Source organism: Pteronotus mesoamericanus, unplaced genomic scaffold (assembly GCF_021234165.1).
Source record: "Pteronotus mesoamericanus isolate MK-2021 breed Mesoamerican mustached bat unplaced genomic scaffold, CSHL_Meso_final contig_98, whole genome shotgun sequence".
NCBI classification, from domain to species: Eukaryota; Metazoa; Chordata; class Mammalia; order Chiroptera; family Mormoopidae; genus Pteronotus; species Pteronotus mesoamericanus.
In genome coordinates this window covers 1,167,326-1,192,828 of record NW_026555295.1, presented here as the reverse complement: position 1 = coordinate 1,192,828, position 25,503 = coordinate 1,167,326, and the positions used below count along the sequence as shown (strand labels likewise).

At 49.0% G+C, this 25,503-nt stretch overlaps 1 protein-coding gene across 18 annotated transcripts in view; it reads right to left on the bottom strand.

Moving 5' to 3' along the window:
• Positions 1 to 25,125, bottom strand: part of DYSF (dysferlin) — a 203,963-nt gene extending 178,838 nt beyond the window's left edge. For 10 of the 18 annotated variants that reach the window (XM_054586834.1, XM_054586837.1, XM_054586836.1 and 7 more), the window contains exons 1-3: positions 14,265 to 14,567; positions 1,080 to 1,135; positions 90 to 181 (exon numbers count right to left, since the gene is read on the bottom strand). In XM_054586834.1, the coding sequence (XP_054442809.1) occupies positions 90 to 181; positions 1,080 to 1,135; positions 14,265 to 14,355 (239 nt within the window). In that variant the 5' untranslated portion in view covers positions 14,356 to 14,567. Of the gene's footprint in view, positions 1 to 89; positions 182 to 1,079; positions 1,136 to 14,264; positions 14,568 to 24,564 lie in introns of those variants that run through there. The other 8 variants (XM_054586835.1, XM_054586841.1, XM_054586839.1 and 5 more) reach the window with 1 other exon arrangement.
• Positions 25,126 to 25,503: the final 378 nt, after the last annotated feature.

Genomic DNA, 25,503 nt, shown 5'->3' with positions numbered 1-25,503 from the left:
AAACTGGAGCAGGACACAGGGCGCCTTCTCCTCCCCACTCCCTGGGGCACAGGCTGTCTATGCAAACACATGCACATTGCCCGCCTCACCTGTTCCTCCCCATCGTCTCATGGTCTTTGACCACCACATGAAGCTCGGAGGCCTGGTCCAGGGGGATGCCCTTGAGGTCCCACTCAAAGCCCTAGGAGAAAAGGAGAAAAGACATGATAACCTGCGGCCCCTCGGAGAAGAGACTGTCAAGTTCACCCTGGTGCCCCAGGGGACGGAGCAGGCATCCATAAATGAGACTGGTGGGTGGATGGATAAGTGAGTGAATGAATAAATACAGGAATGGCAGGGCTCCAGAGCTTCAGAGTGACAGCGAGAACTGAAGGCAGCAGAAGAGGGGAGATCAGACTCCCATGGCCCCTCCCCAATTCAGTTCCACCAATCACCAGGCCTAGAAGCACAGCTCAGAGAAATGCGCAATGATCCTGCAGGGTCCACAGGGACCAAGGTCAATGTGTTCTAGTCCCCACCCTGGTGGGCATCATGAGTTCGTACCACAGCGGGGAGGCCCAGCCAGGGGCCCCAGGACCTCCCTCAGTGCAACGGCTCCCCTGTGCATCCCAACCCCATCCACGCAAGTCATCCCGGGAGGCATATGCAGGGAGCTGGTTAAGGGCAAGGGGCCAGCAGGGGCCATAGGCGGTCCTGGTGAATCTGGGAGGGCTATGGGAAATAGGGAAGCTTTGGGCAGGGAGAATGGCCTGTGTAAGGGAGACAAAGCAGGCAAGAGAGCCCTTAAACACCCTCTACCTGGCAGACCAGAGCTGGAGGAAACAGACCTCTTACTCCTCCCCATGCCACGCCCACATCACAGGGGGGAGGCTTCTGTTGACCTCGTATGCCAGGCCACCAGCTGTCCTCCCAGGTTCCAAGTGCCAGAAGGGTTTAGTTGGCACGCTGGACCACCAGCCCCTCCCCTCCCTGACAGTACCACTAAGAAAGCCCCCTTCCTGCATGAGCCCCCGACCTGTCCCTACAGAGGCAGTGGCAGCAGAGAGAGGAAGAGAGGGAGGGGGAACAAACCGGCCTACCTCATTCCACACAGGGTTCACGTTGTTCTTGATGACTTTGGTTCTCTTCTTCACCCCTATGAGATACATGAAAAGGGAGTGAGAGATTATGCCCCCTCTGCACCTGCCATTGAGTTGGGGGCAGCTTCTCAGACACGCACTGCAGCTCGCCCATCACAAAAAACCTTACAAAACCAGCGGCTCCCCTGAGAAGCCCACCAGTTTGTGTGAATGCCCAGCGCCAATCACACAACTTCTCTCTCTCAGGTCGGGGATGGAGAAACAGCAGCCCCATCCCAACGATGTTTTTAAAGGAAAATACCCAGACTGACTCTCCTTAATGAGTTTGTTATTGTTATTCCTGACTTTCTAAATAAATTTTTCAGTTGTACATTTTCTGACTCTAACAATGAACGATCTTCATAGAAAATATTTCATTTTTCTTTTTAGAGTCATCCACCTCCACATGTTATATAATTCCATTTATATAAACTGTCTAGAAGAAGCAAATTCACAGATAAATAGTTTCCAGGGGCTGGGGGGAAACGGGAACAGGGAGCAAATGCTTAACAGAGTTTCTGTGGGGGATGATGAAATGGTCTGGGATGAAACAGTGACGATGGTTGCACCGTGCTGTGAATACACTAAAAACTATTTAAACTGCCCACTTTTAAGTAGTAAAAATGGTGAAGTTTGGAAAATGTGAATTTTCTTTCATTTTTTTAAAAATCCAGCTTACCCTGGCTTTGAAGGGCTCTGTGTGAAGCAGGCTGTCCCAAGGCAGTTCTAGACATTCATGGAGCTGGGACAGAGCAATGCAGAATAGTCTGGGGTAGACAACAAGAAGAACTAACACTGTGATGGCAGAGATCAGACCCACAGTGCCCCACAGGGCCGGCAGACAGAGTCTGTCTGAAGCCTCAGACACAAGACATTGATGAGAAGCACAAAAGGAGCTAAGCATGTCCCAGTCTTCCATTAAGCATCAGAAATATTTCTGTGTTCAACAGGATGATTAAAAATGTTCAGCAAGACATAGAATTTTTGTGTGAGTTGGATCATAAAGATTACACGGTTTGCTCCGGCCAGTGTGGTTCAGATGGTTGGAGCATCGTCCCATGAGCCAAAATGTCCTGGGTTTGGTTCCTGGTCAAGGCACAAGCTTAGGTTTTGGGTTCCATCCCCTGTCAGGATGCGTATGAAAGGCAATAGATTGATGTTTCTCACCTCAATGTTTCTCTCCCTCTCTCTCCCTCCCTCTCTTCCCCTCTCTCTAAAATCAATGAGCTTGTCCTCGGGTGAGAAGGAAAAAAGAAAGGGAGGGGGGAAGGGGGAGGAGGCAGGGAGGGAGGAAAGAGGGAAGGAAGGAAGGGAGGGAGGGGGGAGGATGGGAAAAAGATGATACAGTTCCACCCTCCTGTGCAAGGCTCCCAGTGAGAAACCTTCGGTCTCACCTGGCCTGCCCAGCTTTCACCAAGCTGGACTGTGAAAGCCCCTCAACACTCTGGAAACATCTCCCAGGACCCCGAGGCCTCCTCTGAAGCTGAGCACTGTCAGTGCAATATAGCTGATTTCCAAGAAGCGCTGCCCCCATCTGGGACATTTCAGAGCGAAAAAGAGAAGAAAGCAGAGAGGTGTCAAGGACATCAGCAAGGTTTCGGGAAGAATTTGGAGGAGAGAAACAACAGAGGAAGAGAGAACAAAGGAAAATCACGGTGAAAGGAACCTCTGAGGACCAGAGACAGAGCAGGGCCTGGTAGATTCCAAGGCAATTATGTTGAAAATGGTTGCTTAGCTTGGGAAGTTCTCTCAGAGACTGAGAGATTCTGATCAACCCTCCCAGTGGGAGAGCATGTGCTCCTCAGTGGGAGAGGTGGTGAGCGCCTCACCACCTGTGGCAAATCAGCGATGGGGTAAAGGAACCTGAACTTTGGAATGCCAAAGACCACCACAGACCACCACAGAACACACTTTTATTTTTTGTGAGAACTTAGGGCAATGATTCTCAAACATTCTGGTCACAGGACGTCACTCTTAAAAATGATTGAGGACCCCAAGGAGTTTTTATTAAGGTGACTTGTATCTACCAACTTTTACCATGATAGAAATTAAAACTGAGTCATTTAAAAATATTCATTTTGTAGTTAATTTTAAATTAACAATAACAAGCCCAGTACATGTTAACATACATGACATATTTGTAAGAAAAAATAGCTGTAACTTCCTAAACAAAGAAAAAAGAAATGTTATAAAACATGAATTCAATTAAATTTACTGCATCTCTGAAAAAAAAAAGAAATGACTTGGCTGGGTTCTCCTATCTAGTTCTGCATTCACCGTGTTGAGATGCCTTGTTTTGGTTGATATCTACATAGGAAATCCAACCAGATATATAGTCGGCAAAAGAGGCAGATTTTATAAGTTTTCATATACTTGTGGATAGCCTTGAAGACTATACCAAAATCAACAAGCAGTAGTTCTTAAAGGTGAGTGGCAATGTAAAATCTGAAAGCAGATTGGTGAACATTTTGTACTCTCTTACATTAGAATCCATTGTTCTATCTGCAGTTTGAATGAATCTCTTACCCATGTATAATTCTGTAATATCTTGCATTGGTCATTCAGAAAACTTTTGTTCATTGAGTTGTGTAAACCTTCCAAATGTTGACACATTTCATTATATAATATTGAAAAATATCACATTTATTGATTTCACCATCAATCTCAAAAGAAAAATTATTAAATATTGGGGAGCTGGAAGATAGAAGTTTTCTAAAATTCCAATTCTTGTTTGAAAGCTCAAAGTTTATGATTGGCAACATTCAGCTTGAAGTGGCAGACTCACTCATTCATTCTCAAGAAAGTGTCTGCCAAATGCCCTAGTCTCAATAATTACATTTTCTTGGTCATTGTTTCAATGAAAAACAGTATTTCATGAAAAAAAAAAGGCTAGCTTAGCTTGCAATTCAAGCAGTCACACAAGTGTTTTTTCTTGCAATGATCATTTTTCAGTGTGTAGCCAAAGTGCTCTTCCCGTACTTCCCAGGTCAACACACAAACTATTACAAACACAGGTACTTGAAGATCAAGATTAATACAATTAATAACTACTGCTTTATCCAGGACATTTTTCAGGGAAACTGGCATTTTTAACTGAAACTACATGAGGGTGAAGAAAAGTACAATTTGGTGCCAAGACCTTCAAGACCTTAAGGCACCAACCGTTTTGCTTTCCATTGCTATCAATACAGATGCCAACCCAGTGAAAAAGGCAAATAGCACCTTAGTGTTATTGTGACAATAGTTTTGACCTTGCTGTCCTGCTCGAAGAGTCTTGGGAATTTCCCAGGGGTCCATGTACAGCACTGGAAACACCTCTTAGGAAATTTATTAAACATTTCAGGCTCTGTTTCTTCATCTGTAAAATCATAATAATGCCTCCCCATGCGGTTGTTGTGAAATTAGACAAGACAGAATGAGTGAGGTGCTAGGCACACAGCATACTCACTAAATACAAGTTTACCGCCCTCTTTTATTAGAGGTAGCTGGAGTGAATTTCAGGTCCTTGGAATCAAAAGAAACTTTCAAATAAAGCGAATTCTGCAAGCCAGATGCATGATGCTGGCATATAGGCAGGCCAGTTGTGAAAGGCCAGGTATGCCAAAGTGAGTTTAAACAGTATCTTGAAAGCTGCTAGAAGTTACTGAAGGATTGAAACAGGTGAGTGATTCAATTCCTCCCCCGACTCTACCGCCCCCCTCCCCCCGTGCCCCACTCTGAATGAACCCCGACTGATTCTTCATTACCCAGCTCATTTTCTCCTCCTACGAGCCTCCCTTGACTTTCCCAGAGATGGCTGTATGCTGTGACCTCAGGTACCAGACAGCGGGATAACTGTGTGCTTCTACATCTGTCTTCTCAACGGGACTGTGACCTGCAGAGGGCAGACACATGCCTCACCATGTTAGCTACCCTAGCACATGACTGGGTTTTGATGAATGAGTCCTTGTCTTCCCCAAGTTGGCTACAAAGTTCAATACCTCACCAGAGGATGGAATCACTGTTCTCAGAGAACACCATAAGACTGCATTTAGTGTGGCTGTGCTTCAAGGAGTAGAGGGGATGAAAGGAGGCACAGTGGGAGAGACACCAGTTCTATTCTCAGAATTGGTCCGTGTCTGCCCTAGCTGAATCACTCCAAATCTCCTTGTGGGCTATGTTGGTGTGGCTCCAGCAGGCATTAGACACATACATGGCTTTGGAGACATTCAAATAACACCACTACTGTACGACCATAGATAGGGCTTTTAACATCTCTAGGCCTTAGCTTTCTCAGCAATGAATTAATCATGAGTGTCTACTTTATGGGGTCTTAAAAAGGATATACAATGCTATCTAAGCATCAATTTCCCCTCCGCTGTCAACTTCCTGTGATCTACAGGAGTAACATGGAAAATTCCACCTGCAGCCTCTTTTGAGCTGACCAGTTAGAAGCATTTCCTGGTGCTCCTGCCTAGTATTCATTGAACAGTGTCTGTGTGCCAAGACCTGTGCAAAATATCTTTTCAACATTTTCCATTTCCTGCTCTCCCTGGAGATGACGAGAACAAAGGCCCTCAATAAGGTTTCAGTAAGTCCTGGTTGGAAGGGCCAAACCTGGGACTCTCTGGGTCATATTGAGGGGTCACTGATGGGTGCTACAGCCACAGAGAGGAGCAAGAAAGAAATGAAACATTAACCCAGCACAATCACATGCCAAGAAAAGGGAAGGCACACTGCTAATTGGGAAACAGTTAAGAAAATATTTCCTTCCTCATCATGAATTTAGACCTGTCCTGTCCTTGCTAATTAATTTTGGCCAGGAGAGATGTGGCTTTGTGCATGTAATTTAACAGACTCAGAGATAAAGGAGAGCTCACAGCTCATGCTAGGGTTTAGGGGAGGGGACTATGTCCTGTCTCCAGGTTGCTCTGCTGAATTAGGGGCCAGCGGGCATCTGTCAGGATTGTGCCAAAGCCATGGGGTGTTCCCCTAGACTGAAAGACTCAGTGAAGGAGAATAAACCTACTCTCCTGTCCCCCCCGGAAAATCTTCATTTGTTTCCCCAAGCATACCCACGCAACTGTACCCCAGACTCCTTGGCCAGAGTCTCCCACTGCTGCACGCTGGTGATTTCCAGACTACGCAATGGGGCTCATGACAGGGCCATGACATCAGCTGAGTGAGTTGTCCAATATGTCTTTATAATGACAGAACAGACAAGGGAAGAAAATAGCAGAGTACACCTTTTGTCAGAAAAGTACTACTACTTAAAACTTTTGATTATATTTTCACATATATATTTATGTACGTGTACTGTACCTTAATGTAAAATAAGTTTTATTGTATGTAACAGTCCAAAAAGTTTGAAAATATTGCCTTAAAGGAAGATTGTCTGAGGAGAAATGGAGAACAAAGAAATCACCATCTTGGCCCTTGAGTGGCAAGAGCCAAGGTATGGGCAGAAGTGACGTAGAACATCATCCTGGTCCCCAACTGAAGCCAACTCCGACGAAGACCGTGGGCTGAGGTGGGGGAAAGGAGGGGGACCTCAGAGACAGGTAAGAAGCCAGGCCATCCTGCCCCAGCCAGAGCTGGGGGACACCTGGCTGAGCAATCTCCACTGGTAATAGCCCCACATATGTGCTGATACCTAAATGTCAGATGCGGCCATGGTCGTGCATAAGAAGCCACATCACCGCCCTTCTGCTCACCACCTGGTAAAGTCTACCAATCAGCGGGCAGGGTTACCACCCCCCAGTGGTCTGGGCGCCAGGCCCATCTTCTGGGACAGGTACCTCTCAGTGGCCCAAGATGCTTGTTGGTCCCCCGGGGCCTGGACACACACAGGGGTTACAGTTTTGAAGGGAGCACCCAACCAGCTGTCAATGTCCAGTAGCCAAAACAGATAGGCCACCTACCCTCCAATTCAATTATAAAGGTCATGGTACATTTGGGAAGCAGACAGAACGCTTGTTTTCATAACACTGATGACAACAGGGTCTTTGGGGCTGGTGGGATCATAGAGAAGACAAACTCTGAAGCAGGGGTGTTCCCTGAGGGTACACACCACAGTCTATAACATGGGAATGCCTTATGCTGGTCAAGGGACAGTTTAAAGAAAGGCTGAGAAATACTGGTCCATTTCCCAATGCATATCTAAGGCATCAAGGTCCAAATGCCCATTGACAGTTAAATGGATAAACAGAATGTGGGATATCCATACAATGGAGTATTATTGAGCATTAGAAAAGAAGACAATTCTGACACATGCTACCATTTGTATCAATGTTGAAAACATTATTCTAAAGGGAATAAGCCAGACACAAAAGGACAAATATTATATGATTCAATGTATATGAGGTACCTAGGATAGTCAGAGTCATACACACAGAAAGTGGAACAGCCGTTACCAGGGGGGCCGGAAGGAAGAATGCGGAGTTGTTATTCAGTGGGTATGCAGATTCAATTTGGGATAATAAAAAAAGTTCTGGAGATGAATAGTGGCGATGTTGCACAACAATATGAATGTGGTTAATACCACTGAATTGTACACTAAAAAACAGTTAAAGTGGTAAATATTGTGTCTATTTTACCATAATAAAAATAACTTTAAGGCATCAAGAAGTGAAGCAGCTCAAACATGTAGAGTGAGTTATTATCCCTAGTATGTGAGGGACATTGACTTTCGTGAGGGGAATGTTGGTAACAGAAGTGTACAGATATTTTTCCATGCCTGTTATGTGCCTGGTACAATACCGGGACCCGGATTAATTAAAGGGGTTGCAGATGCCACAGCCACCCTGCCCTCATATCCATGCTGGGAAAGCTGAAAATGCCGGGGAAGCTGAAAATGATACTTCCAAGGATGGCTCCACTGGATGCAAGACCTGGCAATCACATCCCTGCACAGTGCCCCTCCACACTGATCTGAGCCAGCCCTGTGGCTCACAGCAGGGCCAGCAGCTTCTACTTTCATGCTTTTGGGAGCCCTCAATGTCCGTGTAAGAAGCTCAGCGGCTCTGCTGAAGGGATTGTGCCAGAGGTCTTGGAGAAAGGAAAGGAAAGGAAAGGCCGTGAGGCTACATGGAGAGAAAGAGGCCCAGGAGTCCCCGCACTCCACTAGGAGGGTGGCGGGAGTAAAAACAGAGACAGTCCCAGGCTACACAAATCAAGCAGGGTCTCAAAGAGATATTTATACACCCATGTTCACAGCAGCATTATTCACAGTAGCTAAGCCATGTTCAGCAACCCAAGCGTCCATTGACAGATAAATGGGTAAGCAAAATGTGAGATGTACATACAATGGAATATTATTTGGCCTTAAAAAAAGAAGGAAATTCTGACACATGCTACAACATGGATGAACCTTAAGGACATTATACTAAGTGAAATAAGCCAGTCACCAGGGACTTGGGGAGGAGGGAATGGAGAGATTATTTAAGGGGTATAGAGTTTCAGTGTGAAAGGATGAAAGAGCTCTGGAGATGGATGGTAGTGATGGTTGCACAACAATATGAAGTACTTAATGCCACGGACCTGTACACTTAAAAATGGTTGAGATGGTAAATTTATATTACGTGCATTTTACCACAATTTCTTTAAAAGTCCAGGTGGGAGATGTGAGGACACAGGCTGTGGGGCTGGGTGTACGCCAGGGTGGGGAAGGGAGTAGGTGGAGCAGCAGAGGGCAACTCACATTCTGACAGGGGTGCATGGCCGGCTGGGGTGCCATTCGCCTAGAGAGGCAGCAGAGGGGGTGAGAGAAGACGGGGTGTTCGGGGACCTCCAGAGAGACGGGCTGTTTCTGCTCAGGGCAAAGGCAGCCTCGGCGCAGCCTCTCCGTTATTCCTCAAATACTTATTGAGGATTTCCTGGGCCCCGGGCACTCTCTGGACATTTCATTAGAATACCCATCAGACAAAGAAAGTGATGGAAACTCGGAAAATCATCAGACAACCAAAGGCAGAGGCAATTGAAAGGAGAAAAGACAGCCCTGGCTGCTGCTGAAGGAAAGCCTACTTTACATCTTGGAACAGATTCCCACCCCCAAAAAGGGTAGGCTTTTTTAAGCCTGGGCACCCCAAGAACTGGGCAGCTGTCATTTCCCGCCCTACCCAGCAGAAACCCTGTCCTCCTTTCCCGCAAGGACTCCCACCCCATCTCCAACTTTTTAAATCCTAACTGGAACCACACTTTCCAGGAAACAAACAGTCAACATACTGCCGGTGGCAGCCGGTCGATGCCGAGGTGCTGGAACCCACTGAGAGGGGTAATCTTGAAATCCAAAAGGCCAAGGAGAACTGGGGAAGATGTTTGGAACATCTATGAGAAAATTTTAACATTCTTAGTATATAAAGAGCACTTGTAACTAATTAAGAAAAAGATAAACACCCTGGATCCCCTCCAAATGGGTAACTTAAAAAGCAATTCGGTAAAAATAAATTCAAATAGGTAATAACTTTCAAATATCGCAAAGCACTATTTGAACTTAAGAAAACATTAAAGATTTGCATGAGAATGCTTTGTATTAGCATGATTATAAGAAAATAGGCCACCCCCCCTCCCCGCATTCCACTGATGGGAGGGTAAAGTCGGTACAGAGTTTCAGTTGAGCAATTGGGGAAATGGCAGCAAAGCCTGAAATACATAAACTCTGACACAGCAATGCCACTTCTAGGGTTTTTAAAAATATTTTATTTATTTAGTTAGTTATTTTTAAAGAGAGGGGAAGGGAGAGAGAAGGAAAGAAACATCAGTGTGGTTGCTTCTGGCATGCTCCTGACTGGGGATCTGGCCCACAACCCAGGCATGCGCCCTGACTGGGAATCGAACCGGCAACCCTTTGGTTCGAAGGCCGGCATTCAATTTACCCAAAGGAAATAATTAAATATGTAGGCAAAGATTCAGACATCAGGATAATTCTCACAGTGATAGTATAATTTATGCATTTACTATAAATATAAAAAGTTTGGTATAACCTAAATATTCATCAGTAAGAGTTGAATAACTGAGTTATAAATGGATAAGCACATTTTGCTTATTCATTTATCTGTGCATCCATATGTTAAAATACTATGCAGACATGTAAAAAAGTGTGGAGAAGAATATTTACTGACATTAAAAAATGCCCCTGGTTTATTGCTGCATGAAAATGTAAATTGACAAACACTGGAAAAAAGATACCTGGAATGCGGTTACTCTAGAAAAAAAGGCTAGAGGTCTGGAGGCGTCTGGTGGAAGGGTGGGACCATCAAAGCTCTCTGTCTCTTGACCTGGGTGATATACATGGATATGTCCTTCATAATTTATTCATTAAAGCAGAGTTTGTCACTATTGGCACTATTATCATTTATATACTTTGGCACTATTAATATTTAAGTCTGGCTATTTATTGCGGGTGAAGGAGGGTGTTGCTGTCCAGTGGACTGCAGGATGTTTAGCAGCATCCCTGGCCTCTGTCCACTGGGTGATAGTAGCAAGCGCAGGTGTATACCCACCCACACACCCAAACTGTCTCCAGACAATGCCAAATGTCCCCTAAGGAAGAAAATCACCCCCAATTAAGAATCTCTGCATTAAAGCATGCATTTCTATTTCATGTACTTTTTTTGAGTCTTAAATTTCACAACTAAAATTGCCTTTCATAAAAATGGAAAAAAAACAATATTCAAGGATATATGTCAAATTATTAATAAATTAAAGTGCCAGGATTTGGGGCCACTCATTACTTTTCCTCATGCCCCTCTATAATATATCCTTTTATACAGTGAGTACACACTATGTTCACAAAAAGAAATCAGAAGGCTATTTACAATGTTTTAAAGTCACTGCTAATGTTTAAAAAGCCAGATTCAGAGAATCCAGTGCCCTCTCCGGCCACCTTCCCTGCACAGGTGAGTCACGTCTGCCCCTCAGGTGGGTCTTAGTCTTCAGGCTGTTCTGAAGAGTAAGGTTCCCCTGGGCTCCTGCCCAAAGTCTAGAGACACCCCAGGAGATAGAAGGGAGGAGAAAGGGGGTGGGGTTAGCTGGGAAGACACTGGGAGGAATGCGGGAGAGGAAAGAGACAGTAATGATTCAGTTTTCTGCTTAGTGAGCCCAAGGGAGCCACTAGAAATTCTCCAAGTGGGGACACAGGAGAGCCAACCTTCAAAAAAAGTAAGGTTTGAGCTCTAAGGGAACACAGATCTGGTTTTGCTCTTAGATGTCTCCCCAGCACCTGGAACAGCACCCAGCCCATAGTAGGCACTCAATACATATGTGTTCAATGAGCTAAATGCATGAATGGAGGAACATAAATAATCACATAACAGGGCAGAAAATGGGCAGGGCAGAACAAAGGACAGCTCAATAAATGCTACAGGAAATGAAACTGTTCATTGGTGAAGATAGTCAAAAATATCTACCATAGCCCAGGTACGCATTAGTTTTAGTTAACTAATTAATTAACACAAGGACAAAGGAATGGTAAGAATTCATTCATCACCTCTACCCTGAAGCCCTGAGACAGGGAAACCAAAAAAGTGCCCTCAGTGTTGGGCCTTCCAGACTCATAGTCTATTTTGGGAGGCAGGTCTTGAAATTACATCCGAGGCTGGAATGCTGGGGGAACAACTGCATGAAAAGTGGGGCCGGCCAGCCCCATGCACTTGGGGCCACGTGTGGGAGCCAAGCACACAGTACAGGCTGGCTTCTCTGCAAGCAGGCCACAGTCCCACTGCCACAAGGGGGTTGGGCCCAGGGCTTCTCAACCCTGACAGCACAACCGACATATTTGGAGATTGTGTAGAAAAACCTGTATCTGGGCCCCTCCTCAAGAGATTTAGCTTCAAGAGAGGAGAGAACAAGCAGTAAATTTTTTTTTTAAAGTTCCCAACGTGACTCTGATGTGCAGCCAGGGTTGAATACCCCAGTCTAGATGATCTGTAAATTCTGTGTCCAATTCTAACAGCCCTTAGTCTCTCTAATCATCAGCTCAACTCTGAACTCCAGAGTCAATTACCCCTGGGAAGGAGAGGAGTATCAAGTTAATTTCACTTTTCACTGCATCTCACATCAATTTCTCTCAAGATGTGTTTCTAAAATGGAACCACCTGCAACAAGCAGGTGCTCAGTGCTGATCTTCTGGTCATTTAGACCTGCTGCTTCAGAACCTCTATGGATGGTACCCAGGTATCTGTCTTTCAAGCACACTCTCCAGAGGATTCTCAGGCACAGGAAAGCGTGAAGACCACTACCCCAGACTGCATGATGGCTAAAAGTTGGACCAGAAAAGGCACAAACACTTCAGAGCATCCTGATGCCCAGTGCTGAGGACAGGCTGCTGCTCTCAAGGAGCCACAGGGTCCTAGGTGTGGAGCTGAGTACTGAGCATAGACAGGCTGTAGTGCTTGGTGCTCTGCTGCATTCAGAGAGGAGAGACTACTGATAGCCAGGGATGTCTTAGGTGCCTCACTGGAGGTGGTATAGCAGTGGGGCTTTGAAAGGTGAATGCACTTTGAACAACTGGATATGTTACATGCTATTATATTTCAGTTTTGCAAGGGGCTTGTCAATGGCTCAATAGTAAGGCATCATAAAAAGTGGGTGGGGCATGCAAAGATTGGGGGAGGGCAACAGCTATGCACCCAGGGTACCTAGCCCAGAGCAAGAGCCAAGAGGGACCTCAGCAGATTACCTATTAAGTCACCTACCTGACTCAAGAGCATTGCCCGCTCCAAGCACTGGTAGTTCCCTGTCACGACCACTGACCTGGACACACCATTTAACTTCCCCAGGTTTCCACATCCTTAACTGTAGAATGAGATTAGTAGCTACCAGAAGACTGTTACAGAACAAGAGAAAGAGAACTGTAAACAGACCCAAAAGGGCTCCAAAGCATCTGACAGAACTAGGCTGATGTAGGCCCCCGGGTTCAGGGTCCTTTGGGAGCTTCATTTCCAATCAGTGGTGGTCTCACAATTTCTGTGCAGGAACGGCTTAGGCAGAGTCTGATGGACACAGGAAAGCTAGGAACCTTGTCCTGAAGTTCCATTGCATAGTGAGAACCCAGGAGTATCACCAATGAATGAAAATAGCAGTTTTCTAAAAATCCTTCAACTCACACTTCTCAAAAAAGACATACAATGCAAATTATCCCATAGCAAACAATTAAAGCTGCACATAGGTCTCACTTTGCCAAACTGTGTCTTTCATCTATCGTTATGAGTATTGAGTACTTGGGGTTGTTTGGGGACCAGATGGAGATCATGAGTCAGAGCGAAAAGTGCCCCCAGTGATTTCAAGCCTCTTGAAAACATCAGCCGCTTCCTCCTCTAGATGTGACCATCTCTTGTGGTACACATATTATTTTAATTCCACAAAACCACAGGATATGCATCCTGGTAAGAGGAAAACTCTCTCTGTTCTCCTTATTTATCTTTCTTTGCAGGACTGGGGTCCTGACTCACAGCCATTGTTCCTTCTCTTAATTTTAACAGATCTTTCCTCTTCCCTTTCCCCTCCTAAGAAACCTCTTCCCATGGGAATAACTGCCTTAAAGTAAGGGGTTAAAGGTGCCTGGTAAAAAGGGGGTTGGAAGTCCTTTGTTGCCCCAAAAAACACAGAGGGGAGGAACTCTCTTCTCAAAGCACCACAGGTAAGCACTTAAGCTCTTTGAATTTTACAGACTATCCTTGATACCCCTCAAAATCCTTTGTCAAGGCCATAACCAGCCTATTCTGTTCCTTTTATTCCCAAAAGAGACCTGGTGGATTAAATATGGCCAGTGTTCAATAAAGATGGGCAAATGAATGGATGGATGAATGAAGTAAAGATTTCAAAGCACACCATCTACACACTCAGATTTCTCTCTCTATTCTGCACCCTTCTGCTTAGTAAAGGCTCGCATTTGATTTCTTCTGAGTATCAGTCTTAGAAAAGTGGTTAACTGTTGATATATTACAGCACATTCACTTTTCCAAAATTTCAAAGCACGATAGCATTTATTGTTATGATAATCTTCTTCAGCCCTCTACAGAAGAGGTCTGAGACTCCTGGCCCTGCCCGCAGAGGAAGAAAATTGTGGCTTGGACTAGTGTTAGTGCTGGAGCCGGGGTCTCAGACGCCGCGGTGTGTGCTGAGTCGGGTGGCGCGGACGCACGGCCGCGGTGGCCAAGGGACTCTCACCTCGGAAAGTCAAGCTGGCGACCGGATCGCTCCGCTGGTCCTTCTTCGCACCAGGGAGGTTGCTGGCCCTCACAAGCAGGCAGCACAGCATGGTTCAGGCAGGCGCCGGGGGAGGGCAGAGGCGCGCGGGCGGGACGGGAGCGGGAGCACCGAGCCCAGACACACACACAGAGGAGCTGCAGTCTCCACGGCGCCTCCTCGAAGAAGTCCGAACGCCTGGGAGAGGCCTCAGGGAGGATACCAGACTCGCACTGGGCGGACCCTCCCCACAGCGGGCGGGGCGGGGCAGGGGTCAGAAGCGCGCCTGTGGGAGTGCTGGTCTTCCCCTCCGCGGGTCCCCGCCCGTGTCCGGAATGACAGCGCCACTGACGCGGGGAGCACAACTCGGCCAGGCATCATGGATCCGGCGCACGCTGGCCCAGCTCGCGGGAGCCCCCAGCGTCCAGGGCTCCCCGCCCAGCGAGCGCTCCAGGGACCGGTAAGCTTCTGTGCGACTTCCCGGCTGCTGCGCAAAAGCCGCTCTCCTCCCCGCTGCGCGCGGGCCGACCAGCGTGCCGAGGGCGCTTGGCGAATAGCGGCGAAGGAGAAAGGAGCGAAGGCGCGGGGAGGGGGAGAGCCAGCTTCAGGGACAAAAATGTGTCTGCAAGAAACTACAACTTGGCGCAAGCGCTCGAGGAGTGCATGGAGTGTGCGGAGCGACGGAGCTCGCCCTTTGCCGGGAGCCACCAGCCTCCGTGCCGCCCGTCCGACCCCGCCAGCTCCATTCTCGCTCTTGGAGCTGAAGCAGCGGGTCTGGCTGCTGAGAGCCCCGCTCTCAGACTCCAAGGCTCGAGCCCCCGCGAACCCGCCTCTGCGCCTTCCTAAGAGCAGTCTGGAGTCGCTCATCTCATGAGGCAGAAGTCTGTCTCCAAATTATATTGCGATCCTGGAGCACAAGTGTCCATCCGCTGCCTGTTTGGTCCCTGGCGTCATCCCCTACAGCAATCTCTAGTCTTCCTCGCCCCATCGTGGGGGAAACCGATTGTAGCGTAGCCTTGAGTAGTGACAGCCCTTGGCACGCTTTCCCGCATTTTGTTTGTTTCTCTTCCGGTTGATTAACTTCTCGACCACAGGGGCCCTTGCTTCTCTCTCGCCTCTATACCCCTACTCCAGCACCTCGCACCGAACAGTTCCCTCTCCCACCTTCCAAGTCCTCGCGGAGCTCCCTTCTCAGCCTAAGGTCGGTGATTAGTAATCATCATTTTACTGGAAAAACACCTGCAACACCCTTTCTTTCTTATTTTGAGGATCCAGCATTTTCATGTGTCGAAACCATAACCTGGTGAAATCCACTTCTGCCTTGTCCACGCCTGCACCCTAACTGCTAAAGGTGTTGGAGAATAACACAGATAACCTGGCCCCTGTCACTTGATCTCTGTGACCCCCTGACTCAGGTGGACCCTCACTGCTGCCTGGCAATCATACTGTACTTCCAGTCTCTTCAGCCTTCCTCTCTCCTAGTCTACAGTTTCATACTTTTCTCTACCCATTCCTACAACACCCCACCGCCATCCTCACTCTGATTGCTTCCTGTTTACAGAGTAGAGAACTTCCTCAGGCTCCCAGCCTGCTGGCCCCCATGAGTCTGCACGCTGTCATTAGGAATGAATCATCTGTGCTCCTACGGGGCACTGGGGTGCTAGATCCCGGTCTCCCACTCAATGGCAAGTCCAAGGCTGTCCTCTCCTTGGCCTTAAAGTCTGTGACTTCTCTAGCTGCCTCAGGCCCTCTTTCTCCTGCCTCTACCACTCTGCCTGGGGGACCCTGCCCACCTTCATAATGAGATGGAGATCTTTGCTCCATTATCCACACAGGGGCCCCGTGATCTTAAAACAAAAACGATCAGGTCACTACCCTGCTGAAAATCCCTCAAAGGCCCTCCAATGTCTTGGGATAAAGCCCAAGTCCCTTATTTCCACCCACTCTGAGTGAGGGATAGGCCACTCAGCCCCTCACTCTGAGTTCCAGCTCCAGTGGCTTCTGTTTCTGGAACGCGTTGAGCTCCCTCCCAACTTGGAGCTCTGCTGCCCCCTCTGCCTGCAACTCCCTCCCCCCACCCCCGCCATCTCTAATTGTTTCTTAAAATATAGTTGGCATACAATATTATAGTAGTTTTGGGTGTACGACATAGTCATTCGACATCTATATACCTTACGATATGCTCACCATGAAAAGCCTCATAAGCATCTGTTGCCATGCAACTTCCCCACTCTGTAAAGGGCCACCCTCATTCATCCTCTCGGTCAGGTTGCACAGCAGCACTTTTCCTTCAGCACCGTCACAATGATAAGGAATAACTATTAGTGTAATTATTTGTTTGCCATCTAGTTAGACTGTGGAGTCAGTCAAGGCCGTCTCAGTCAGCCAGGCATTCCAGTGCACAGTAAGGGCCCCCTAGGGTTGGTGTTAGTGGACCTTGTACTAGGCTTCCCAGTGTTCCTTCCGCCCCAAGATGAGGCTAAGCCAGTCGTTTTCAAAGAGGATAGTACCGCCCCCTGGGGGCAGTTTCAGACATGATGATTTGGGGAATTATTTTTTTACTGTCACAGTGATTCCTGGCTTTGCTCCTCTCTCCTACCACACCACACCCTGCCCCCTGTTTCTGCATTAATCTGTCAGCCAGCACAGGAAATCTGTAGGGGGCCTATCAAACATTTCCAGGGAATCTTCCAAGGGACTTTTACAAACACTTGGCTTGTGTCCAAGGAACAGGGGCTCCACACACCTGTTCTGTAACCCAGAAACACGGCAGCTGGTGTCCTGGTTCCTGGACACTTCCTGAGGCCTCTTTTCCATCCCAACCTCCAACTTCCTGCCCTGGCTGCTGTTCATTGCCCAGGACTCCTCCCTGGTCAGAGGGCTGACTCTTCCCTTGCGGACATCATACTGGGACCTAGTACTCGAGGGGGCTTCCCCCTAGGGGACTTGTATCAGGAATGCAGCTTTCATGGAGAGTGTGTGTGAGACCTCCACTTGCCCTCCTCCCATATGTTCTCTCCTTCTTCCATAGAAATTTTCCATAGAGTTTTATCTGGACACATGGCCACCCAAATAGAAAGACTAAATTCCCCAGCCTTTCTCACAGCTAGATGTGACCATGAAAACAAGTGGTGATCAATAGGATGTGAGCAGAAAGGATGTATGTAACTTCCAGGTTGTGCCCTTAAAGGGAAGGGGCATGCCTGCCCTTGCTACAATATAGATTGTCCTGGTGAACCATCACCAACCATGTTGTCAGCATGGGGACAGCAGAGCAGGAAGACAGAAGGACCTGGAGCTCTTGACAGCCCGTAGGTCAGAACTGCCTACACAACCACTATTGCGTGAATGAGAGAGACTATCACGTTCACACCATCGTTAGTTAGGGCTTGCTAACAAACAGCCAGGTGTGTGTCCCACCTAAAGCCACAGGTAAAGGCAGATCCCCAGCACCCCTGACAACTCCAGCCCCATTACGGACATGATAGAGCTAGCTTAGGAGCCACGTTGTGAAGCAAGGGGGTGAGGGGACCTGTTTTTATGTTGAGTTTGCACAGCAAGCCCAATTTTCACTTAAGATGCCATGTTAACTTCAATGACATTTCAGAGTCAATAGAAGTAAGGAGGAGGCAACTAAAGCTCTCCTCCAAGGCCCCAGCCCCATCGATGTAGTCACAGATATGTGCTGACTGACAACCCCAAGGGAAAGAAGACTAGCTGCCCATTTTCCAGAGAACCTAGGACCAAGGTCTCCAAGATTCAATGAAACACTGAATTTCAGATCCTGTCACTGGTGACCCCCAGGGACACATCAGTTTATAGACCTGTTGTCTTCGACTAACACAATGTTTTATAACAATATTGCACCTTGGTTAAACATCAGGAGATTTTCGTACAGATCTTGATTTTAGCTTCTCTTGAAAAATCAGAGAAGCTGGCACATGGGCCCAAATTCTCTGCCTGACACTGATCACCTGGCACCTGTGGATGAAGCATGCCCTCCCGAGTCACCCCACTAGCCACCACTCACCCGATATGCATGTGCTTTTCCCTCTGGCCTTATCTTAGTTATGCCACCTGCCAGGCTCCCATAGACATGAGAGTTTGTGGCCCTTATGCTCTTCCGTCACTTATTTGGGGCTCTACCTCCCTCACAGTCCAGGAAGAGGTACTTTAACAGGGCCCCATTTTGCTGTTGGAGTTGGGCCAGGTGGCCTGCTCTGGCTCAGGTGCCTGTTTTTTCCCCAAGACCTGACATTAGATGTCCAAGAAGCAAACAAGCCTTGCCCTTCTGCTCAGTGTCATGAACCTTGAGGTGAACACTCGCATGTGAGTTTACAGGATTCCTTCAGGGCACATTTGTATAAGTCCAAAACCTTCTAGGAGTATGGATGATCCAGTGCAGCTTTCTGCCCTGTCCCCTCACATTCACTGAACAATATGTATCCTATGTATATCCCAGTCCAGCCAGCCAGCGGGATTGGAGGGCACCTGCATGTCCACCAACGGTGTAGAATGCACAGGAAGCAGTGATCCCCGCTACAGCCATGACTATGTGCCTGTCCAGGAAGAACCATCCCATAGTTCCCGGCTTCCATCCAGTCCACCCTTTCCTAGCTATGTGACCTGCGGCATGTGACTTGACCTTTCAGAGTCTGTTTCCCCTTCTGTGGAATCAATAGAATGATACTTTCACAGGGGTGTTGGGAGGATTAAACCAAACACCAGCACCTCCGGCACAGTGTGTTGTGCACAGTAGGTGTACAATAGATGTTAGAAATGTAGCTCTTCCTGCTAACATTTCATTCTAGGGAACCAACCTGTGGAGAGACTAGCATGCAGGTAGTAGAGAAAGAGAGGGGAGCCAGCCTGGGAAGAGGAACTGGGAAGGTTTATGGGTCCACTTGCTAGAGGGATATTTGTTCCGAGAAATACTTAGCACCATGAGGAGGGCCACAGCCAGCCAGCAAGCAGGCAGACAAATGCCTTCAGCTCAGAAGGGGCTGTTCCAGGAGAGGCAGCCAGAGGACACTGGACCAGAGGCCCACTCACTACTTAGCCATTGTGCCCAGTCTGGTAGGGTGAGTAGGTGGACAAGCAGAGCTGATATTCAGACTGACCAGGCAAAAAAAGATAGTGAAAGTCTTCTTGGTTGTGTGCAGTGATTTCTGGTATGTATACAATACATATTAACTATAAGAATGATCATAATAAATATATATAATAGTAATAATAGTTAACATGTGTTGAGTGCCAGGTACTATTTAAAATGCTTTATATGGAGTAACACTAATTCTTCAGAACCACTATGAAGCAGGTACTGTTATGATCAACACTTCACAAGCGAGGAAACTGAGACACAGTGTGGTTAAATAACTGGCCCAAAGACACACAGCTGGAAAGTAGCAGAGCTGGGATTCCAAATCCAAGATCCCAGGCAGTCTGGGTCCAGAGTCAATACTCTCAGCTACCATCTTCCTCTCCCCCTTGTTTAATGCTCTCGTCCCACTGAGATGTGACCAAGGCTGACAACTATCTCCTGAGCCCCTCCACCCACCTTCATACTGGACTGGCTAAGCGTGGGGCCCCAGGTTATACTGCTTCCCTCCTGGCAGCCCCAGGGTCCCTGGCACACCCACTGGAGGCTGCCACCTCAGTGTTCCATGCCCCATGATCCTGGTCTCAGCTTATCAGACCTCGAACGGCCACCATGGGCCTGCCAAAGGCCTGTGAGATGGCCTGGCATGAGGGAACCGCCTAGAGGGAGCATTCTGGGCCAACTGGTGACTGAATGGTCCCATAAGACCCAGAAAGGGTGATGCAGAAGGGCGGAGAGCCCTTTGAGGTCAGAAAGCATCTCCAGCCCAGAGAGCCAGAGTGCGGCTGTCTGAGCCTGGAGAGAGAGGGAGGGAGTGTGTGCAACACGGCAGGGGGTGAGCAGGTGACTGCCGACTCAGGCTGGGCTCCAGGGTGTGAGCCAGGCCTGGATTCGAATCCCACCCCCACCCCCCTTTTATAGCTCATCTCTTGTAAATCAAAGCTAAGACCAGATGGAGATGATAGAGCAGGTAAAGACAGTGCTCTGGAGCCAGAGCGTGTGGGCTGGCATCCCAACTCCACTACTTACCAGTGTATAACTTGACCTCTTTGTGCCTCAGTTTCTTCATCTGTAAATGGGGGGTGATGAGAGTTGCTACATATATGGTCCTAGGAGGACTGAGCATCTACACATAAGTACTTTGTACAAATTTAACTGTAACATGATATAGCTCAAAGTAAATGAATTATATTTCGAACAGCGCCTAGCACCCAGTAAGCACAGTATCAGTTAAATATGTCTCCCATAGGATTGCTGTGGGGGTTTAAAGAAACAGCATCTGAAAATGGTACATTGTTTATACTTAATGAATACCCATTCTCTCTCCTTGCGATGAGTACATTTTCAAAATCAGAATCCTCAGTCTTTTGGTCATTTGCCTTAAAACTGTGTTCTCTGCAACCTTACATGTCCCCCACACTGAGTACCCCAAGCTCAGCCCTTTTCTGTGCTGGCTGTGAGTTTGCCCAGGTGTGGGCAGCACATGGTGTGCCTTCCAAAGCACTCTCCAATTTGTGAGCCATGGATGCTGACAAGAACAAAGGGACTGATAGTGGAGGTGGGGTGGGAGGTGGGCACTTTAGCCACTGTGTGACCTTAACCAGGCCCTTGCACTTCTCTGGGACTATTTGCTCATCTGTAAAGAGGGATACTATCCCTGCCCTTTGAACTGTCAACAAAAGAATGCCCAGCCTTAAGAAAATTCTTATAAGAGTTTATTTGAGTCAGACTGTTAAGAATTGCAGGAGAGCAAAATCTCAATGGTCTGAGAAAATGCTCCAGAGAAGAGCAGTTTTACAGCTATTTTTTACATTAGAATCAAAGGAGGAGTCCTAAGGAGGGTCACCTGAAGTTCATTCGTAGTAGATTAGGGAGGCAGAAGAAAGCAAAGTGGGGCCGGGGGTCTCTAGGATTGGATAAAGAGCAACACAGAGAGCCCTGGCTGGGCAGCTAAATTGGTTAGAACATCTCCCCGATACAACAAGGTTGCAGGTTCGATCCCTGGCCAGGGCACATACAAGAAGCAACCAGTGAATGCATGGATGGGTAGAACAACAAAATTGATGTTTCTCCCCCACCCCCTGTCTCTCTCTAAAATCAATAAGTAAGTAAATAGCTTTTTAAAAGAGTAAAATGAAGAGACACATAGTTCTTTTACATGGGCACGTACAGGATAATTAACATTTACAGCACATAGAGATGGTATGTGGGCAACAAGATAACAATGAAGGATTCTGTGGTCTCTGGTCTTGTGCCCTGAGGGTCAGTGGAAAGGAGATCACTCTGACATTTCAAAGGTATGTTATCTTAGATGCAAAAGGACAATAGACAGGTTCACTTAAGGTAAACACTGACCTTTGTCAAGGAAGCTGCAGGCCTAGAACATGACAACCTGCCAGGACTCACTTGTAGTCAGAAATTTTTACATTCAGACCCTTCTGTGTGGTTACTTCCTGTTTGTAAGGCCACCATGCGGGCCTCCCCCGAGCTTGTCAGGTTTAGCATGTGGCCCCTTTTTGTCCACAGGCCTCACAAGGCTGCCGTGAGCAGAAAATGGATTTAGGCACCCACAGAGGAGCCAAGAGGTGTCACTGTGGGATATTATAATCAGGCAGCCGAAGGAGGGGCTTGATGGGCCCAAGCCTACAGGACCTGGGAAGGCCAGATCAGGTCCAGCTGGTGAGGAAGGCTTCCCAGAAGGGCGTTTCGCTCTGGGTAGTGTGTCCCTGAGACCAGAGCCTTCCCCGCAATCATTCACCAACCCGGCCCGGGCTGCGAGAAGGACAGTTAGCAGGCCTGAATGCCGCAGGGAGGCCAAATTTGGACATGGGCTAAGAGCTTGGCCACTGCAAGAGGTGGAATGTGGCCAGGGCGGTGGGGGCGGGGCGGGGACTGCATTCCCCATGACTGCCTGACGGTGCCTGCGATGACTGACGACTGCGAGGGCGAATGCGGGCTCCTGCCAGCCCCCTCCACGGGCTGGGGGCACTCATAGCGCGAAGAACTTCCTTTCTCCCCAGGGAAGGAGGCGCCCACCCCAAGGAGCCAAATAGCAGGAAAAGGGCAGGATCTCAGACTGACAGATGTTGGGGAGGGACATGTGTGGAGGATGGGGGAGACTGTGCCACAGACAGTCCTTGAGACTGAAATAACAAGAGAGAAGCCATACCAGCAATATTTCCTGTGTCTGAAGTACTTCTGGGGTTAGAAAGTGCTTCCCCATTCATTACACATTCTTTCCCCTGCTAGGGTTCTGAGCCTAGCCTGGGTAGGGGGACCATAAAGTATGAGCTAAGTGTGTGTGTATTGGGAGGGGGGATTGGGAGGTGGGGGTGTGATCAGGGAAGGTGAAGAGAAATCTGGACACTAAAGGAGACAAAACCCCTAAGAATAGAGGCAGGGGCTCTAAGGCGGTCCCTCTCAGGGTTCATTTGTACACTGGGCAGTTCTAGAGGGTGCTGTTCACAAAGCCTGCTCAGCCCTTGGGCTGGGAGATGGTGATGGGGGAGGGGTGCTGGAGGGAGAAGCAGCTGCTTAATGCGCAGGGCGCCTGTCCTCCCTCCACAGCGTGAGGGTATCCTCCCTCCCCCTCAGCCACAAGGACATTTTCAGTGTGAATGGTGCTCCCTGGAGTTGTACAATGTGGACCCCAGGGCCCTCAGCCAGGCTGCTACTTTGGGCCATGCAGGTGAACCACTGGCCTGGCCTGGCCAGAGCTGAGAAAACAGAGGAAGCATGGAGGCCACTCCCACCCCCCATTCATGCCCTGGTCCTTCCCCTGGAAACATCTTGCTAAAGCTTGTTTCCAGAGACAACTTTGGGAAACTGGTGGAGAACGGATCAAAGCTGAATGTTAGGGAAAAAACACAGCTGGAGTGTCACCTCTGATTCTCCCTCTGTCCCTCCTCTTGGTCTAGGCTGCTTTCCTGGCCACAGACCCATTCAGCAATTCCTGGAGAAGCCCCACTTCTGACATCCAGGAGTGTGTGTATGAGTGCACCTGTTACAACACTTCTGTGTGTGCTACTGTGAACACGTGTCTGCGTTCTCTGAGTGTCTACTCCTTGGCACATCACAGATGTCACAGCTCCCCCAGACGTGCACGTTTCTGGGAGCATAGGTGCACACAGGCCTCTGGGAGCAGGTAGATCCAGGAGCTTATGAATCTGAAAGCGAAGTTCTGCTGGATGACCAGGGACTAGCTCATGTTATGACTCCCAGGTCTCTAGGGAGAAGGGGGATGACAGTTACAAAGGCCGAGGGGAAGGCACAGGGTCGGAGGACATGCAGCTCTCACACTCTTGCCCCCTGGTCCTTCTCTCGCAGGATGTCTCCAGACCCAAAGACCCAGCTGTGCAGCCCCAGCTCTGGCTTGCCCCTGAGGGGGCCTAGGGGAAACAGACAGGGTCCAGCCTTCACCTCCTAAAGGAAAAGTCGTCATAAACATGTAGAGATCATGCTGTGGGAGATCCCAGTCTGGTAGGGGAGCAAGATCCCTGCTCCAGGAAGCCCCAATCTGATGATGGAGATACCACCACCCCTACCCCACGTCCCAATCTTGGGGTAGGAGGAGAAAGTTCTTAGAGGTTGGTACTGGTAACAGCTGTTCCAGCTGCTAGATTTCCCCCTTCTTGTGCCCAAAGCCAGGGCAGGGCCCCCGGACTGGTGCGCAGTGCCTCTGCCCCCCCTCCGCCCCCTCCCGCAGCGTGGCTCCCTGCCTGCCAGCCTAGCCCGTGACAGAGAGCAAAGGCTGAGCAGAGCGCCAAGCCCAGGCCCCGCGGGATCGGAGCTGGGTTATAAATAGGCCTGGGGCCCAGCCTTCCCGGGAGGACTGGGGAGACCGACAGCACCGCGCTTTGCAGCGCACAACGCGGAAAGACCTCAGTTACGAGATCCCTCTGTGAAAAGAGATGCTGGCCCCACCTTCCAGGCCCACCTTAGCCCCAAACCCGGCCAGCCTCCCGATTCCGAAAAGCGTCGCTCTGTCACCTCTCCTTCCTTGCCTCGGGTTTCCTTTGAGTCGGCCCTGCCCGAGGATGTCTGTCTTTGCAACCCTCAAAGTCAGCTTGGCCAGGGCTTTCAGTCCTGTCTCTCGAATCCCGGAGCTCTCCGAATGGAGAGCCGCACTATCCCCTAACCGATCCCCACTCTCCCGGCCCGGCGGGGATCGCAGGCCACTCCTACCTGCAAACACAGCGGAGCAGTAGGCATCGCTGATGTCGGTGTCTGGGGTGTGGACGTTTTCGGCATAGAGGATGAAGACCCTCAGCATGACTGGCGCGAGTCAGGGCTCCGCACGCCCAAGGGCGCGGAGAGGGCTGAGTAAGGTCGTGTCCAGCCGAGTTGCAGCTCGTGGGTCTCCTCAACGGAGAGGGGTGGCAGAGAGAGGCCGGTTCAGATCACTGGCTCCCTTCTCGCATCTGCTGCTCTTCAAGAAGAACTGGCCAGCCCCGGGCGGCTCCAGGGGGCTGCCTTCGGTCTCCGCCCCCGCGGCGCTTACCACGCGGGTCAGCGAGCCCTCGAAGGAGAACAGGGGTTTCTGCTCATCTTCCACCTTCGCCACCCTACCCAGGCTCAGCTGAGCTGTAATTCAATGCTCGAGCCGCAGACTCTCCCAATGACAAGGCATTTTGCACCTGGCCGTGGAACAGCGGACTGGGCGGCGGCCGTGATGGCCCGGGGCTAGACCAGAGCTCCGGGTGCCCCAAGCAATCCAGATCTCTCTCTGGGACTGGAAGGAGGCTCGGCCCCGCCCCTGACCTTCCACCTCCGGCCTTGCGAGGAGCTAGCTCGTCGCCTCCTCCCGCCGAGAAATTCCAGCACAATCCCGCGGAGCCAGCCGGACCGCCCTGGGTAGGAAGCGACATCCCGGGGACAGGCTGGGGAGCAAGCGCTGGGCTGGCGCCTTCCCCAAGAGAAGCGCCGGCTGAGGAATTTCATTGACTAGAAAGCGTCGGTCGCCTTTAAAGTTGTGTCCCCTCCTTTTCATGTTGTAAAAGCAGCCGCTGTTACTTTTGACACAAAAAGCTTAAAAGAAAGAAATATCTGAGTCTAGGGGAAAAAATAGCATTTGAATATTTACCAGATCAGGCTTTTTCCTGTGAATGTATGTATATATGCATG